The 18,472-nt window shown below is 38.2% G+C and overlaps 1 protein-coding gene across 35 annotated transcripts in view; it reads right to left on the bottom strand.

The window, feature by feature from the left end:
• The window catches only part of SPIDR (scaffold protein involved in DNA repair), a 475,230-nt gene that overhangs the window by 278,040 nt on the left and 178,718 nt on the right, over positions 1–18,472 (bottom strand). For all 35 annotated transcript variants that reach the window (XR_010159535.1, XM_063817068.1, XM_009455296.5 and 32 more), the window contains one exon: positions 17,026–17,245. Coding sequence is in view for 30 of the 35 variants with exons in the window: in XM_063817068.1 (XP_063673138.1) it covers positions 17,026–17,245 (220 nt within the window). In the remaining 5 variants the exon portion in view is untranslated. The remainder of the gene's footprint in view (positions 1–17,025; positions 17,246–18,472) is intronic.

Raw genomic sequence — 18,472 nt, 5'->3', positions numbered from 1 at the left:
TCACGGAAATGGAAGTCAACACCACAATGCGGTACCACCTTACTTCCTGCAAGAATGGCCATAATCAAAACATCAAAAAATAATAGATGTTGATGTGGATGCGGTGAAAAGGGAACACTAATACACTGCTGGTGGGAATGTAAATGAGTACAACCACTATGGAAAACAGTGTGGAGATTCCTTAAAGAACTAAAAGTAGAACTACCATTTGACCTAGCAATCCCACTACTGGGTATTGACCCAGAGGAAAAGAAGTTGTTACAGGAAAAAAACACTGGCACATGCATGTTTATAGCGGCACAATTTGCAATTGCAAAAATGTGGAACCAGTCCAAATGCCCACCAATCAACGAGTCAATAAAGAAACTGTGGTGTATATATACACCATGGAATACTACTCAGCCATAAAAAGGAATGAATTAATGTCATTCGCAGCAACTTAGATGGGATTGGAGATTTTTATTCTAAGTGAAATAACTCAGGTATGGAAAAACAAACATCGTACGTTCTCACTCATAAGTGGGAGCTAAGCGATGAGGATGCAAAGGCGTAAGAATGATACAGTGGACTTTGGGGGTGGGGGAAGGGTGGGAAGTGGGTGAGGAAAAGACTACAAATTGGGTTCAGTGTATACTGCTTGGGTGATGGGTGCACCAAAGTCTCACAAATTGCCACTAAAGAACTTACTCATGTAACCAAATGCCACCTGTTTCCCAAAAACCTATGGAAATAAATTAATTCAAAAAAGAGAAAATAAAATCTTGGACCAAATGGTTATATAAGGCTGTGTTGTTTAATTTCCACATATTTATTAATTTTACAGTTTCCTTCTGTTAGTGATTTCTAGGGTTCATTCCATTGTGAACAGAAAAGATATTCGGTAATTTGAAAGTTTTAAAATGTATTAGTTTGCTAGAGCTATCATAACAAAATATCAGTCTGAGTGACTTAGCCAAAATGTATTGTCTCACATTTCTGGATGCTGGAGGTACAAGATCAAGATGTTAAGTAGGCCTGGTTTATTCTGAGGCCTCTCTCCTTGGCTTGTCTCTCTCACTGTGTCCCCACATGGCACTTTCTCTAGGTGCATACATCTCCTTGTTATAAGCACACCAGTCATATTAAATTAGGACCCACTCTAACCTTAATTACCTCTTTAAAGGCTCTATCTCCATATAGCCTGAGGTGTAATGAGAGTTAGGACTGTAGCATACAAATTGCAGGGGAACAAAATTCAATTCATAACACTTTGTTTTGTGGCTTAACATATGGTCTAACCCAGACAATGTAATGCGTGCACTCAAGAATGGGTATTATATTTTTGAATGGAATGTTTTACACATCTTAGGTCTAATTGGTTTATACAGCTGTTGAATCCTTTATTTCCTTACGGCTCTCCTGCATGTTTGTTCTGTCCATTATTGAAAGTGGGTATTAAAGTCTTCAACAATTAATGTAGATCTATTTCTCCTTTCAATTCTGTCCATTTTTACTTCATATATTTTGGGGCTCCTTTGTTAAGTGTGTATATATTTAAAATTATTTTATGTTTTTGCTGTGTTAAACCTTTTATCAATTTATAATGTCCTCTGCATCCCTTGTAAACTTTTTTAGATTTAACAAGTCAATTTTGTCTGATAATAATATAGTCACCCCTGTTCTTTTTTAGCATTTTCATTCTTTCGCTATCAACCATTTTGTATCCTTATGTTTAATTTGATTCTCTTGTAGATGGCTTATAGGTGGATTCTTGTTTTGTTTAATCTTTTCTACCAATTGCTACCTTTTAAGAACTGCATTTCATTCATTTACATGATTATCAATAAAGAAGAAATTCACTTTTTCCTTATGCCTTATACACTTTTTTCTTATGCCTTACATACTTTTTTGCTTTTCAATTACTTCATTACTAGATATTTTTCTGTTTTTTTGTGTGTCTGTGTGTGTGTTTCATTTTAATTTGCTTCTTTTCTCCCATTCTCTATATTAGTTATTTTCTTAATAATTTTCTGGGAAATTACAATCAATATCTTAAATAACAACATCCTTTGAATAATACCAACTAAGTTTCAATGGTCTACAAGCACTCTGCTCCTCTACATCTCTACCCCCTCCCTTTTTATTCTGATTGTCACAAACTATATCTTTATACGTTATATGCATCCTAATATAGATTTGTAAGTATTATTAAATGCACTTGCCCATAAAATTATATAGGAAAAAGAGAAATAACAAACAATACCAAAAGCACAGTAACATTGGCTTTTACATTTACCTATGTAACTACCTTGACCAATACTCTTTATTTTTTTCTTTTGGCTTCAAATTGCTGTTTAGTATTTCTTCCTTTCAGCCTGAAGGACTTGCTGTAGCATTTTTTTGTCTATCAGTAATGAACTACTTAGGGTTTTGTAATATTTGGAAATGTGTTAATTTCTCCTTTATTCTTATTTATTATTATTATTTTTTTTTGAGACAGCAGTTTGATGTGTTGCCTGGGCTGGAGGGAATGCAGTGGCTGTTCACACACATGCTCATAGCACACTGTACCCTCAAGTTCCTGGGTTCCAGCAATCTTCCTCCCTCAGTCTCCCAAGTCATTGAGGCTATAGATGCAAGCCACCATGCCCAGCTTCATCTCCTTTATTCTTAAAGATATTGTTTTCAGATATACAATCTTGGTTGACAGTTTCTTTCAGGTCTTTTATTTTTATTTTTATTATACTTTAAGTTCTAGGGTACATGTATACCATGTGCAGGTTTGTTACATATGTATACATGTGCCATGTTGGTGTGCTGAACCCATTAACTCACCGTTTACATTAGGTATATCTCCTAATCCTATCCCTTCCCCGCTTCCCCCACCGCACCCCACCACAGGCCCTGGTGTGTGATGTTTCCCTTCCTGTGTCCAAGTGTTCTCATTTTCCACTTCCCACCTATGAGTGAGAACATGCGGTGTTTGGTTTTTTGTCCCTGTGATAGTTTGCTGAGAATGATGGCTTCCAGCTTCATTCATATCCCTACAAAGGACATGAACTCATCCTTTTTTATGGCTGCATAGTATTCCATGGTGTGTATGTGCCACATTTTCTTAATCCAGTATATCATTGATGGACATTTGGGTTGGTTCCAAGTCTTTGCTATTGTGAATAGTGCCACAGTAAACGTACATGCGCATGTGTCTTTATAGCAGCATGCTTTATAATCCTTTTGGTATATACCCAGTAATGGGATGGCTGGGTCAAATGGTAATTCTAGTTCTAGATCCTTGAGGAATTGCCGCACTGTCTTCCACAATGGTTGAACCAGTTTACAGTCCCACCAACACTGTAAAAGTGTTCCTATTTCTCCACATCCTCTCCAGCACCTGTTGTTTCCTGACTTTTTAATGATTGCCATTCTAACTGGTGTAAGATGGTATCTCACTGTGGTTTTGATTTGCATTTCTCTGATAGCTAGTGATGATGAGCATTTTTTCATGTGTCTGTTGGCTGCATAAATGTCTTCCTTTGAGAAGTGTCTGTTCATACCCTTTGCCCAGTTTTTGATGGGGCTGTCTTTTTCTTGCAAATTTGTTTGAGTTCATTGTAGATTCTGGATATTAGCCTTTTGTCAGATGAGCAGACTGCAAAAATTTTCTCCCATTCTGTAGGTTGCCTGTTCACTCAGATGGCAGTTTCTTTTGCTGTGCAGAAGCTCCTCAGTTTAACTAGATCCCATTTGTCAATTTTGGCTTTTGTTGCCATTGCTTTTGGTGTTTTAGACATGAAGTCCTTGCCCATGCCTATGTCCTGAATGGTATTGCCTAGGTTTTCTTCTAGGGTTTTTATGGTTTTAGATCTAACATTTAAGGCTTTAATCCATCTTGAATTTATTTTTGTATAAAGTGTAAGGAAGGGATCCAGTTTCAGCTTTCTACATATGGCTAGCCAGTTTTTCCAGCACCATTTATTAAATAGGGAATCCTTTCCCCATTTCTTGTTTTTGTCAAAGATCAGATGGTTGTAGATGTGTGGTATTATTTCTGAGGGCTCTGTTCTGTTCCATTGGTCTATATCTCTGTTTTGGTACCAGTACCATGGTGTTTTTGTTACTGTAGCCTTGTAGTATAGTTTGAAGTCAGGCAGCATGATGCCTCCAGCTTTGCTCTTTTAGCTTAAAATTTTCTTGGCAATGCGGGCTCCCCTCTGGTTCCATATGAACTGCAAAGCAGCCCTCTCCAACTCTGTGAAGAAAGTCATTCATAGCTCGATGAGGGTGGCATTAAATCCATAAATTACCCTGGGCAGTATGGCCATTTTCACAACACTGATTCTTCCTATCCATGAGCATGGAATGTTCGTTCCTCCATTTGTTTGTGTCCTCTTTTATTTCATTGAGCAGTGGTTTGTAGTTCTCCTTGAAGAGGTCCTTCACATCCCTTCTAAGTTGGATTCCCAGGTATTTCATTCTCTTTGAAGCAACTGTGAATGGGAGTTCACTCATGATTTGGCTCTCTGTTTGTCTGTTATTGGTGTATAAGAATGCTTGTGATTTTTGTACATTGATTTTGTATCCTGAGACTTTGCTGAAGCTGCTTATCAGCTTGAGGAGATCTTGGGCTGCGATGATGGGGCCCTCTAACTATACAATCATGTCATCTACAAACAGGGACAATTTGACTTCCTCTTTTCCTAACTGAATACCCTTTATTTCTTTCTCCTGCCTGACTGCTCTGGCCAGAACTTCCAACACTATGTTGAATAGGAGTGGTGAGAGACGGCATCCCTGTCTTGTGCCAGTTTTCAAAGGGAATGCTTCCAGTTTCTGCCCATTCAGTATGATATTGGCTGTGGGTCTGTCATAAATAGCTCTTATTATTTTGGGATACGTCCCATCAATACCTAATTTATTGAGAGTTTTTAGCATGAAGGTTGTTGAATTTTGTCAAAGGCCTTTTCTGCATCTATTGAGATAATGATGTGGTTTTTGTCTTTGGTTCTGTTTATATGCTGGATTACGTTTATTGATTTGCATATGTTGAACCAGCCTTGCATCCCAGGGATGAAGCCCACTTGATCATGGTGGATAAGCTTTTTGATGTGCTGCTGGATTTGGTTTGCCAGTATTTGATTGAGGATTTCTGCACTGATGTTCATCAGGGATATTGGTCTAAAATTGTCTTTTTTTGTTGTGTCTCTGCCAGGCTTTGGTATCAGGATGATGCTGGCCTCATAAAATAAGTTAGGGAAGATTCTTTCAGGTCTTTAAATACATCATCCCAGTGCTTTCTGGCCCCCATAGTTTCTTTTTTTTGCTTGTTTCGTTTTTTCATTGATTGATTGATTTTGGACCTCACAGTTTCTGATAAGACATAAGCTGTTAATATTATTGAGGATCCCTTATACGTAACAAGTTGCCTCTCTCTTGCTGCTTTCAATACACCATCTTTGTCTTTGGGTTTCATCAATTTCACTACTATGTGCCTTGGTGTGGACCTCTTTGACTTTATTATGCTTGAAGTACATTGGCCTTCTTGGGTATGTACATTAAAGATTTTCATCAAATTTGAGGAGTTATGTTATTCTTCAAGAATTTCAAATTAGCCTTTCAAGTGGTAGCAATTACCATGCCACATTCCCTAGCTCCACAATCCTGGTTCAGATTGCTGGGACCAGGGCTGATTATGTGTTTTGATTGCTAATTGCTGCGCTTGATCACTGAGGGGCTGGCACAAAAGCTGGCAGACATTGTTCCTCAGCCATTATTCTTCAAATATTTTTTCTGGTGTTTCCTCCCTCTCTTCTCTTCTCCTTCTGGTACTCCTATAATACACAGGGTTCTACATTTGATAGTGTCCCACAGGTGCTTCGGGCTCTGTTCATTTTTTTCATTCTGCTTCTCAGACAGAAGGAGTTCAATTTTCTTTTCTTCAAGATCAATGAGCCTGTGTTCTGCCTCCTCAAATCTTCTGTGGAATCTTTCTAGTGTGTGTGTGTGTGTGTGTGTGTGTGTGTGTGTGTTTTGGCAGGGTTTCACAATGTCGCCTAGGCTGGAGTGCAGTGGCATGATCTCAACTCACTGCAACCTGCGCCTCCCAGGTTCAAACCATTCTTGTGCCTCAGCCTCCCAAGTAGCTGGACTGCAGGAGTGCACCACCATATCCAGGTAATTTTTGCATTTTTTATAGAGATGGGGTTTCTTCATGGTGCGCAGGCTGGTCTTGAACTCCTGGACTCAAGCAATCCACTCACCTCAGCCTCCCAAATTGCTGGGATTACAGGCGTTAAGTCACCACACCCAATCTCTAGTGTGTTTTTGAAATTTAAATTATTGTACTTTCAGCTCCAGAATTTCTCTTTGGTTTTTAAATAATTTCAGTATCTTTACTGATATTTTCATTTTGTTTTGATACCATTTTCCTGATTTCCCTTAGTTATTTATCTATGGGTTCCCTTTAACTCCTTGAACATATTTAAGACAACTGATTTCACATTTTTGACTAATAATTCCAATATCTCAATTTCCTCAAGGATGGCTATGTAAAATTATGTTTTTCCTGTATTGGGCCATATTTTCCTGTTTGTGTGTTTTGTAATTTTTTGTTGAGAATTGGACATTTGAGTAGTACTTTATAAAAACTCTGGGAATCTAATTATCCCACTCCTCAGGGATCGCAGAATCTTACCTGCTGAAGACTGGAATTGTCCATCTGTGATTTTTCCAAATTATACTTTAATATTTGCTGTAAGTGTTCAACTGGACTGTAGAATTCCACAACAGGCACTTCATGTGGTTCCTTCCAGGTTGGTAGTTATTTCGATAGAGGGATGGATTTCTGGAACTTCCTACTCTACACCATTTTCATGACATCACTCTTCTCAGTTGCTCTCTTTACTCAGTATCTTAGATTAGGAAGAGCATGGTAATTTGTTTGCTAATATTTTGTTCAAATGTTGCCATTTCTGCTTCCCTCTACTGGAAACAACAATATACATTTGCATATGAGAGACTCTGAGCAGTCCTACAATACAACAACTGGTACACATTTGAGGAGCCTTTTCCAAACTTATTTGAGCACAAAACACTTTAATCATATTTCTATGAACACCCTGCTATAGTCTGAATATGTTTCCTGAAGTTCATGCATTGGAAACTTAATTTCCAATGCAACAGTATTGGGAGGTGCTACCTTCCCAATAAATTATGAGGGTGCTACCTTCCTGAATGGATTTATGTCATTACCATGGGAGTGGGCTAGCTATCACAAGAATGGCCTTGTTATAAAAGCAAGTTTGGCTCCCTCTTGCTTTTGTGCTCTCTTGCCCTTTCACCTTCTGCCATGGGAAGATGAAAAACGAAGGCCCTCAACAAATAGTGGTGCTATGCTCTTGGACTTCCCAGCTTCTAGAACCATAAGACAAATGAATTTTTTTCTTTTTTTGAGACAGAGTCTTACTCTGTTACCCAGGCTGAAGTGCAGTAGTGGGATCATGGCTCAATGCAGCCTTGACCTCCTTGGGCTCAGGTGATTCTCCCACCTCAGCCTCCCAAGGAGCTGGGACTACATGCATGCACCATCGTGCCTGGCTAATTTTTGTATTTTTTGTAGAGATGGGGTTTGCCCAGGCTGCTCACGAACTCCTGGACTCAAGCAATCCACTGCCTGCCTCAGCCTCCCAAAGTGTTGGCATTATAGACATAATTCACTGCACCAGGCTGACAAATTTCTATTGCTTATAAATTATGCAGTCTCAGGTTTTCTGTTATAGCATCACAAAACAGACTAAGATACACCCCATTGAAAAGTGTCATCTAACTTCACTTCCTCCTCATGTAGAATAAATGACTGCCTTCCTTATCTTCCTTCCAGTTTTTCAGATTATCCAGATTATCCTCATAGTCTATATCTTTTCCCTTTTCATACTGCATTAATTTTCTTTCCTAGTTATTTCCTCTGAAGACACCCTGTAATTTTGACGGAAAAGACTAAAATTCCTTGTTGTCCCAACAGGAAGATAATCTCACCCAGTAAACAAACTTTTCATCGTTAGTACTGCTTTGGTCTCCGCAATAGGAGCCAGCAATTTATTTATTTCAAAGAATCTCATGTGGCAAATATAAAACAGGAACCAAAGCAGTTGTGAATAGGCCCATGGGCTCCACCTCTGTCCTCTACCAATTACCACACATGGGTTATACTAAAAACCCAGACGAGCTGACAGAGTTTCTCTTTTGGAATCATAACCTCTCTTGTGTTTTTACTCTAGGCTCTAATTACTGCTGACACCAAAAAACTACCATTGACTGGGCCCCACAAATCAATCCGAAGTCTCCCATTTCAGTACATGGCATGATCATTCACTTGTTTGCTCAAGCCAAAGACTTAGTTGTCTTCCTTGTTTCCTATCTTTACTTAAATACCACATCAAACCCATCAGCAAACCCTGTTGCCTCTAACTCCAAAATATATTCCAAATCCACTATTCACCATCATAGTCCAAAGCACCACCTTTTTCCACACTTGAGCTACTCCCACAGCCTCCGAGATGCATTTATTCTGCCCTTCCACCCCCAGTCATCCTCCACAGACTTTAAAGGGTGAATCAGATCATAATGCCTCTCCTGTAAATCTCAGCTTGTTAACACTGCACACAGGGAGGTTCTCCAGATTCACTTTCTGCTGCTACTGCCTTGGAATTTCTACTTCGTACACAAAGCACTACATATACCCCTGCATACATCTTACACTAGGCCATTCTGACTTTTTGGTCTTTACTCATGTGGTCTCCTCTACTCCAAATGCCCTCATAGTCCCTCCCCTGCTTCTTTCTAACATAGCCCTTTTAGCTCAGATAGGGCATCACCAACTTCAGGAAGCTACCCCTGACACCCCATCTCTCGGTCTGTAGTCTCCCCAAGCACACACACACACATAAACACAGGTACACACACATACTCTCACATACATAACTACCCACCCTACTGACCTACCTACTGGCTGTGTTTACCTCCTCAATCCTCTTGCAACCTCTGTACAGATATCTATTACTACGCCTACAATGGTCTTTTATAACTTGTTTATATTACTTTTCTCTTCCACCACACTGTGAGCTCCTTAAGGGCAGAAACAATTTGACATTCATGTTGAATGTTGTATTCCCAGGAATTCTAGTACAAGGCTTATTAAAGAGTAAGTAAGTAAACATTCAGTAAATCTTTTTAAATGAATGTACAAATCAACAAAGTCTCATTCAATTAGGGAGGATAAACAAGGCTGACAACATCTTCATGATGATTTAATACAATATTAGGTTTCAAGCATTATTCTAGGCAACGGGAATACAGTAGTAAAAAAAATTTTGAATTGAATGTTTTAGCCAAAGCAATAAGACATTAATCAGATAAAGAAGCATGAGTATTGGGAAGGAAATAACAAAATTATTATTCTAAGTGATATAACTATAAAAAGAAAAGCTGTCACCAGTAAATAAATATAAGAAAAAGTACAGTCATATCTTGGAGATACTGGAAGTATAGCTGCAGACCACTCCAATAAAGTTATTATCACAATAAAGCAAGTCACATGAATTTTTGTTTCCCATTGCATATAAAAGTTATGTTTACACTATATTATAGCCTATAAGGTGTGCAACAGCATTGTATCTAAAAAAAGTGCATACCTTAGTCAAAAACACTTTATTGGTAAAAAATGCAGCCTTCAGTAAGTCATAATCTTTTTGCTGAGAGAGGGTCTTGCCTTGATGGTGATTGCTACTGACTGATTGGGGTGGTGGTGTGTGAAGGCTGGAGTGGCTGTGGCAATTTCTTAGAGAACAATAAAGTTTGCTGCATCAACTGACTCTTCCTTTCTAGAAAGATTTCTCTGTAGCATGAGATACTGTTTGATGGCATTACTGGAACTTCTTTCAGAATTGCAGTAAATCCTCTCAAACCTGATGCTGCTTTATCAATCAAGTTTATGGAATACTCTAAATTCTTTGTTGTCCTCTCTACAGTGTTCACAGCATCTTCACCAGGAATATATTCCATCTAAAGAAACCCGTTTCTGGCCAGGCGCGGTGGCTCACGCCTGTAGTCCCAGCACTTTGGGAGTCTGAGGCAGGCGGATTACCTGAGGTCAGGAGTTCGACACCAGCCTGGCCAACAAGGTGAAACCCCATCTCTACTAAAAATACAAAAATTAGCCGCGTGTGGTGGCACACACCTGTAATCCCAGCTACTAGGGAGGCTGAGGCAGAAGAAATGCTTGAGCCTGGGAGGCGGAGGTTGCAGTGAGCCGAGACTGTGCCACTGCGCTTCAGCCTGGCTGACAGAGCAAGACTCTGTCTCAAAAAAACAAAACAAAACAAAACAGAAAAAGTTTCTTTGCTCATTCATAAGAACCAACTCCTCATCCATTAAAGTTAGGAGATTTTAGCAATTCAGTCCCATCTTCAGGCTTTACTTCTAATTTGAGTTCTCTTGCTTTTTCCACCACATGTGCAGTTATTTCCTCCACTGAAGTTTTAAACCCCTGAAGTCACTGATGAGGGTTGGAATCAACTCTTTCCATACTCCTGATAATGTTGATATTTTGACCTCCTCCCATGAATCATGAATGTTCTTAATGGGAGGTAGAATGGTGAGTCCTTTCAGGAAGGTTTTCAGTTTACTTTGCCCAGACCCTTGAAAGGTGGCTGGACATGGTAGTTCACGCCTGTAATCCCAGCACTTTGGGAAGCCGAAGTGGGTGGATCACGAGGTCACGAGTTCCAGACCAGCCTGACCAATATGGTGAAACCCTGTCTCTACTAAAAATACAAAAATTAGCCAGGCGTGGTGGCGCACACCTGTAATCCCAGCTACTCAGGAGGCTGATGCAGGAGAATCACTTGAACCTGGGAGGTGGAGGTTGCAGTAAGCTGAGATTGCACCACTGCACTCTAGCCTGGGCGACAGACTGAGACTCCATCTCATAAAAAAAAAAAAAAAAAAAAAAGGAATCATTATCTATGGCAGTTAAAAGCAAGACTTGAAAAGTCAAAATTACCCCTTGATCCACAGGTTGCAGAATGGATGTTGTGTTAGCAGTCATGAAAACGATGTTCATCTCCTTGTACATCTAGAGCTCTTGGCTGACTAGGTGCATTGTCAATGAGGGGTAGTATTTTAAAAGAAAATTTTTTTTCTCAGTAGTAGGTCTCAAAAGTTTGGCTTAAAGTATTCACTAAGCCATCCTGTAAACAGATGCGCTGTTATCCAGGTTTTATTGTTCCATTTATAGAGCACAAGCAGAGTAGATTTAGCATAATTCTTAAAGACCCTAGAATTTTCAAAACAGTAAATGAACACTGGATTCAATTTAAAGTCACCAGCTGTATTAGACCTTAATAAAAGAGTCAGCCTGTCCTTAGAAGCTTTGAAGCCAGGCATTGACTTTTCCTCGCCAGCTATGAAAGTCCTAGGTGATATCTTCTTCAAATATAAGGCTGTTTCACCTACACTGAAAATCTGTTGTTTAGTGTAGCCACCTTCATTAATGATCTTAGCTATATCTTCTGGATAATTTGCTGCAGTTTCTCCGTCAGCACTTGCTACTTCATCTTGTAATTTTATGTTATGGGGGAGTTTCTTAAATCTCACGAATCAACTTCTGCTAGCTTCAAATTTTTCTTCTGAAGCTTCCTCACCTCTCTCAGACTTCAAAGAATTGTAGAAGGTTAGGGTTTCGCTCTGGATTAGGCTTTGGTTTAAGGGAATGTCATGGCTTGTTTGAGCTCCTATCCAGACAACTCAAACTTTCTCCATATTAGCAATAAGGCAGCTTTGCTTTCTCAATATTTGTGTGCTCACTGGAATAGCACTTTTTATTTCCTTCAAGAACTTTTCCTTTTCATTCATAACTTGTCTAACTGGCACAAGAAGCCTAACTGGCACAAGAGGCCTAACTTTTAGCCTACCTTGCCTTTTGACATGCTTTCCTCACTAAGCTTAATCATTTCTAGCTTTTGGTTTAAAGTAAAAGATGTGCAATTCTTTCTTTCATGTGAACACTTAGAGGGCATATTAGGGTGATTAATTGGCCAGATTTCAATACTGTTGTGTCTCATGGAATAGGGAGGTCTGAGGAGAGAAAGTAAGATGGGGGAACATCCGGTCAATGGAGCAGTTAGAGCACACACAGTATTTATCAATTAAGTTTGCCATCCTATATGGCCACGGTTCATGGCATCTCGAAATAATTACAACAGTGATATCAAAGATCACTTATCACGGATCACCATAATAGATAATAATTATGAAAACTCTGAAATATTGGGATAATTATTCAAATGTGATATAGAGACAGGTGAGCACATGCTGTTAGAAAAATGGCACTGGTAGACTTGTTGGATTCAGGGTTGACAAACCTTCAATTTGTAAAAAGTGCAACATGTGTTTAGTGCTATACAAGCAAAAAAGCATAGTAAAATAAGGTGGGCTATATTCGATGTGACCAGCTGCAGAGACTCTACTATGAGGTTTACAGATGACTTAACAATATCAAGGAGTCAAAGCAGCAACAGCAAAAACGAAACACATACCCTTTACTATACTAAAACAGTTCCTAAAAGCTACTTTGAAACAATATCTGAAGTACATACCAAACTACATATATAACAATATCTACTACATAGCTGTTTATGATAGTAAAAGAACCAATATGTACCACATCCTGAGAATATGGAAAGTGTTTTAAAAACTATATCACACTGTGCAGCCATAAAAAATGTTGAGTGTGGTGTGATGAGAAACTGGCAGCAGCTGAGACAGCTTCAACCTTTACAGGTTACTATGGAAATCATATATCAAAAGGCTCAAAACCCACTGGTATTCTATGACCAATAATTTCTACTTCTAGAAATAGTCTAAGAACCAAATCAGAAGGGAGGTATAATGATAAATATTTCACCCAAGCAGTGTTTAAAACAGCTAAAAATAGAAAGCAACCTTAACAATTCTAAATAAGAGGATGTTTAAATTACCACATATCCATATAGTGGAATACTAAGTAGTGACTAAAAAGATGATGATATGAATGGACCGATGGAAGGGTATACTCATGACAATAGGGAAAGTCAGACTTCGCTCTTCCAGCATACTGGGATGTGTATTCTGAGGAGAAGCAAAGTATCTGGCACAGGGGATACCAATAAATACTTCTGAATGAATGAGAGGTGTCCTGGTTGTCTCTGGATACACTCTCACACACTTAACCTCTCACCTGCCCTCATTCTGGCGTTAGATTTCATGGCAGGATGTAATCAGGCAGATGGTTTCTACCTTCCTCTCTCCCCAGTATCATTAAAGTAAATTCCTTCATTTGTTTTTTCTAGTATATCTGTGTTCAAGTGGTGAGATGTTTCTTTGGAATCATTATAAAGCTTTCAGTTTGCTTGAGTAGTAAAAGCTGTTTATTCATTAGTTAATAAATGTTGAAACTATGGGACATGAGATTCATTATACTATTTTATTTTTACATGTCTGAAATTATATAGATTAATGCATTTTTTAATAAGTTGGTGACTTATATAATTCTATGACTATTTCATAATGCAATTAATTGGAGGCAAGACATTTTACTTCTATCTTTATTTTCAGATTGCCAGAGGGAAAGCTGCATTACACCTCACTGGAATCCAATGAGAGTTTACCAGGTAATATCTACAGAGGGCTCTGAGCTCCTCGGGGTAAGCAGCCATTGTACCTAAACTCATATTTATTACTACAGGACCAACAGGAGTATCTAAAGTCTATTGATTCTTTTAAAAAACTGTGCCCATGTTAAAAAAAAAACAGTTTAAATGAACACAGAAGGGTGCTAGTGGGAAAAGGACAGCCAGTCCACAAGGAAAAATATATTCACTATTATTTCTCAAGTTTCCATAAAAAAAAAAAAAGACTAGTCCTTTAAAAAATTATTTTGGTTTTGTTTTGTTAAGTATGAGGTGTTTTTTTTTTTTTTTTTGGCGACAGGGTCTTGCTCTGTCGCCCAGGCTGGAATGCAGTGGTGCAATCTCGGCTCCCTGCAACCTCCACCTCCTGGGCTCAAGCGATTCTTTCACCTTTGCCTCCCGAGTAGCTGGGACCACAGGCACGCACCACCCATACCCAGCTAATTTTTGTATTTTTAGTAGAGATGGGGTTTCGCCATGTTGGCCAGGCTGGTCTTGAACTCCTGACCTCAAATGATCCACCTGCCTTGGCCTCCTAAACTGCTGGGATTATAGGCGTGAACTAACGCGCCCGGCCTCTTCTATTTTCTTAAGTATTATATGCTGAATATAGGCAAGTAATCTCTTGACAGCCCACAGGCATTCCTGTGGAGAGTAACACCCAGGGGTTGTTTGGTAAGATCCAGACCTACAAACATTCCAAAGTCTAATGATAATAACTCATTTACTTGTAAAGTCTAAGGAGTCAGTGGGATTTAGAAATTCTTGGTCATATAAATCTTTGTAGATAATCTTGATCTAATTTTACCTCTCATAAGCCCAAGAAAATGTCCTACATTTAAAGCCTCTAAAACATCTTCCCTGAAGAAAAATAATCATATTTAGATATTAAAAAAACAAGGTCATTTAATAAATGCATTTTAAAACATATAAAGGTGTGCCAAAAAAATTAGAAGTTGAGAAGGGACCAGGCCTGGTGGCTCAGGCCTATAATCCCAGAACTTTGGGAGGCCAATGTGGGAGGACTGCTTGAGGCCAGAAGTTTGAGACCAGCCTAGGCAACATAGCAAGACTCTGTCTCTACAAAAAATAGAAAAAGAAAAAAAGAATTTAAAAAGCTGAGGAGGGAGGAGTTTTTTAAAAAATAATAACAATAAAAGACTCTGCCACCACAAATGAACTTAGACACTAATGAAAGAGCTAAATTCCACAAGGGAGTAAAACTAAGGGGTGAACAAAGAAGATCCAAATGAGGACAGATTTCTGAAGGAGGGAAGACAGGTTCAAGGTAAGAGATGGTGACAGAAGTCCTGTGCTGCTGTGCACTCCATGAACACGGAGAGGGGAGCATCACATCAGAACCCTGCCAGACACACTACCTTTAAAGCCCTACTCCGTGAATGCAGAGATTAACCTACCCTAAAAAACCTATCAATCTGTTTTTAATCTAGTAAGTTAAACCTAAACTTATTATAGAAAAATAGGCAGGATTACATAACTTACATATAGATTGTGTATAGTCACTGGGATGTGTTAAATACATAATTGAATATTTAAGAATTTAAAAATCCTGGAAGATTATACTCCAAATTATTAACAGCGGTCATCTAGAATGAGTGTGATTAATTGAAGAGGTGAGGGTAAGAGGATTCACTTTCTAAGTTATATATTTCTGAATTGTTTTAACTTTTACAATGCATACTTGAAAATAAATGTTTAAGGCAAATATTTAAAGTAAAAAAGAAAGGAAGCAATTATTAGGAGGAAAGTTCTAAAAATTAAGCTTAATGAGATGTGAGTAGTCCTAGCAGTTATTAAAACACCATATAAAACTATAGTAACTGAAATAGTATAATACTAGCATGTGCAAATACAGTTACATTAAAAGAGTAAATAGCCCAAAATATATGTAGGTATTTAGTACATGATAAAGGCAGCATTAAAATTGTATGAAGAAAAAACAGAATGTTCAATAAATAATGTTGGGACTCCTCGTGGCCATTTGGAAAAAAATAAAATTGCATTCACTACCTCACATATTACACATAAAGATAAATTCCAGGAGTGTCAAAAGATTTAAATGTAAAAATTTTTAAATCGATGAAAGTCTTAGAATAAAACATAGAATAACTTTTACACCTCATAGTAAGGAAAACCTTTCTATCTATGATACAAAACCCAGAAGCTATAAAAGATGGCTAAAATCAACCACAGAAAAACAGAAAAGTTTTGCTCATCAAAAACAAAGCAACAAAACAAACCCCTGCCCCCTAAAAATGTAAAAAGTCAAATGATAAATGGGGAACGAACTAACTGCAATGTATGTGACTGACAAGGCACTACTTTTTTTTTTTAATCATTTATAAAAAGATGGTAGAAATCACCAGGACCAAAGTGACCAAAGAGAAGAAAGGTCAAAAGCTATCAATGGACATAAAATGAAATTCAAGTGATTCTTAAAAACATGTAGAAAAATGCCTAAGCCCATTTTATATAAGAGAAATACAAATTAAAATGATAAACATCATATTTCCAATTTTTAACTTGGTCTAGATCAACAAAGTAGGTTTGTAAAGGAGAAGAAAAAGGCACTTCAGTCATTGCCAGTGGGAACGTAAAATGGTGCCATTTGACGAAGTCTGCTAAAATTAAAGAGGCACTGATCTAGCAATAATATTTATAAAAATTTATCCTATAGCCCTTCCTCATATATACAAAATGAAAACTTATTAAAAATTACGAAAAAATTAATAATTAGCTCTTAAAACAAGGCTGCTCAAACTTTTCCTCAAAAGTAGTATGATTTTCTTCTATTCATGGTAAAAATCAATATCCCACTGCAAAAGACAGCACACATAGTATCCTTTAAAATAATTTCTGATCCAATAATGACCATTTTTGCTCCTGCAATTCAAACACTAGTATATCTTAATTCATGCTTTTTATCCTCCCAAGTGACTAAGAAATATTTAATTAATGTGTGTTATCCTACTGTCACATAATGCCTGTTAACAAAATTATTTTTCTAAGAAATATAAAAACAAAAACAGCCAGATCTTATAACACATCACTTGGGCAAGAGTCTTAATATGGTTGTTTCCTCAACCCTCTCACCCCAAATTATCAGAAATATGCTGACAGAACTAGAAACGAGCTATCAGAGACAATCCAGTGCTTCTCTGACAGAAAACCCACGTCCAATCCTGGCTCTCTTCCTCTCGCATTGCTCTATGATAAAGTGACAAAAATGTAACTGATAAAAATGTCTTTTCTTACGAGGCTGACTCACAGTTGGTGACTGCTGGATTAAGTTCTGCGCACTCACCAGGGAGGGAAGATCCGGACAGTGTCCTGGGGACGGCCCCTGAGGTAGCCTGCAGTCTCCTTGGTGAAGAGAACTTTCAGGCCAGCTCCAGGCCTGGGAGCCACACTTTGGGAGGAGCTGGTGGCTGGTGACCCCAATAACTGCTCACACATGGCAACTTGCATGGCACATTCCTCATGCAGCTCTAAAATTTTCACAGTTAATACACCAGATTTTCTACCTAGAAGTTGAAGAAAAGAACAAAGCAAAAATGAAATCAAAAGACAGATGGTTCAAGCGTGAATAAAGCGTCATGAAAAAAAGATCCACATGCAGATAGCACTCTTCACCTGGAGAAAATGGTCTCCACATTTTGCAAAGTAAAACAGAGACACTACGATGCTCACTATAACACTTTTCTTTAATCAAAATAGGCCTGCATGTTGCATTTAATACATGGATTTTAAGCAGCATAAAATAAACAGTCTTCTGTCATCAAGAAATAGTCCTGTACAAATAGAAACCTTAGACCCGTCATTTTAAGGAGCATGCGTTTTACTCCAAGTCTGAAATCCTTTGATGACCACAAGGAGAATATGGCCACTGTGGATTCTTCTTCTTCTTAAGGATGGACCCTCCTCTTTATTATCTGTTTTGATTCTCTGCTTCGAAATCATGTATGTTACTAGCTGGCTGCAGCTGTTCCAATGATCAGAAAGGCTAACAGTTGAAGAGTTATGTGGACTGCTGGGTATTAGAGCTCTAGATTGAAATGGGTGGAATTTGATCTGGATTCAAGTGCTGGTTTCCTTATTAAGTTGGCCAAGTTCCATGGCATTCAACTGTTAAATTGTCTTATGGGTAAAATGGAGATCCTGCCACCTGCCCCAGGAAACATTTGTTCGGATTAAATGAGATAACTGAAGTTGACAGTGTGCATAGCCTATACCCCAGAAATCTTAGGTAGGTACCCAGAAACTGTCAGATGCACCAATATACCTAAACAAGGATACACATCTCAGCGTTGTTTATAAGAGTAGAAAACTGCACCCAGCATAAATCAGAAAGATGGGTAAACCATGGTGTGTTCATACAACAGAACACTGTACGGCACTTAAAATGAGGTGAAGTAGACGTCTAAGAATCAGATGGAGAGGTCTCAAGAAATGAAAGGGGATAAACAGGATATACAGAGTATGACACCTATAATGTAATTTTAAAAAACACAGAAATCAATACAATAGTTTATGAATACAAGATAAGTATAAAAACATAAATAGAAGGATTCACAGAAAAGTCATGAAAGCCACTGTCTCTAAGGAGAGAGAAAGAGGAGTATGACTCAGGAGGGGAACCCAGAGGGTTTCAAATTTATGTGTCATATTGTTTCTATTATAAAACTATGGGAAACTAAAAAAAGACAAAGGATTGACATGTGTTACTAATTCTAGGCAGTCAGCATGCTTAT

The sequence above is a fragment of the Pan troglodytes genome, chromosome 7 (genome assembly GCF_028858775.2).
Source record: "Pan troglodytes isolate AG18354 chromosome 7, NHGRI_mPanTro3-v2.0_pri, whole genome shotgun sequence".
NCBI classification, from domain to species: domain Eukaryota; kingdom Metazoa; phylum Chordata; class Mammalia; order Primates; family Hominidae; genus Pan; species Pan troglodytes.
This window is presented reverse-complemented; position numbering and strand designations above follow the sequence as displayed.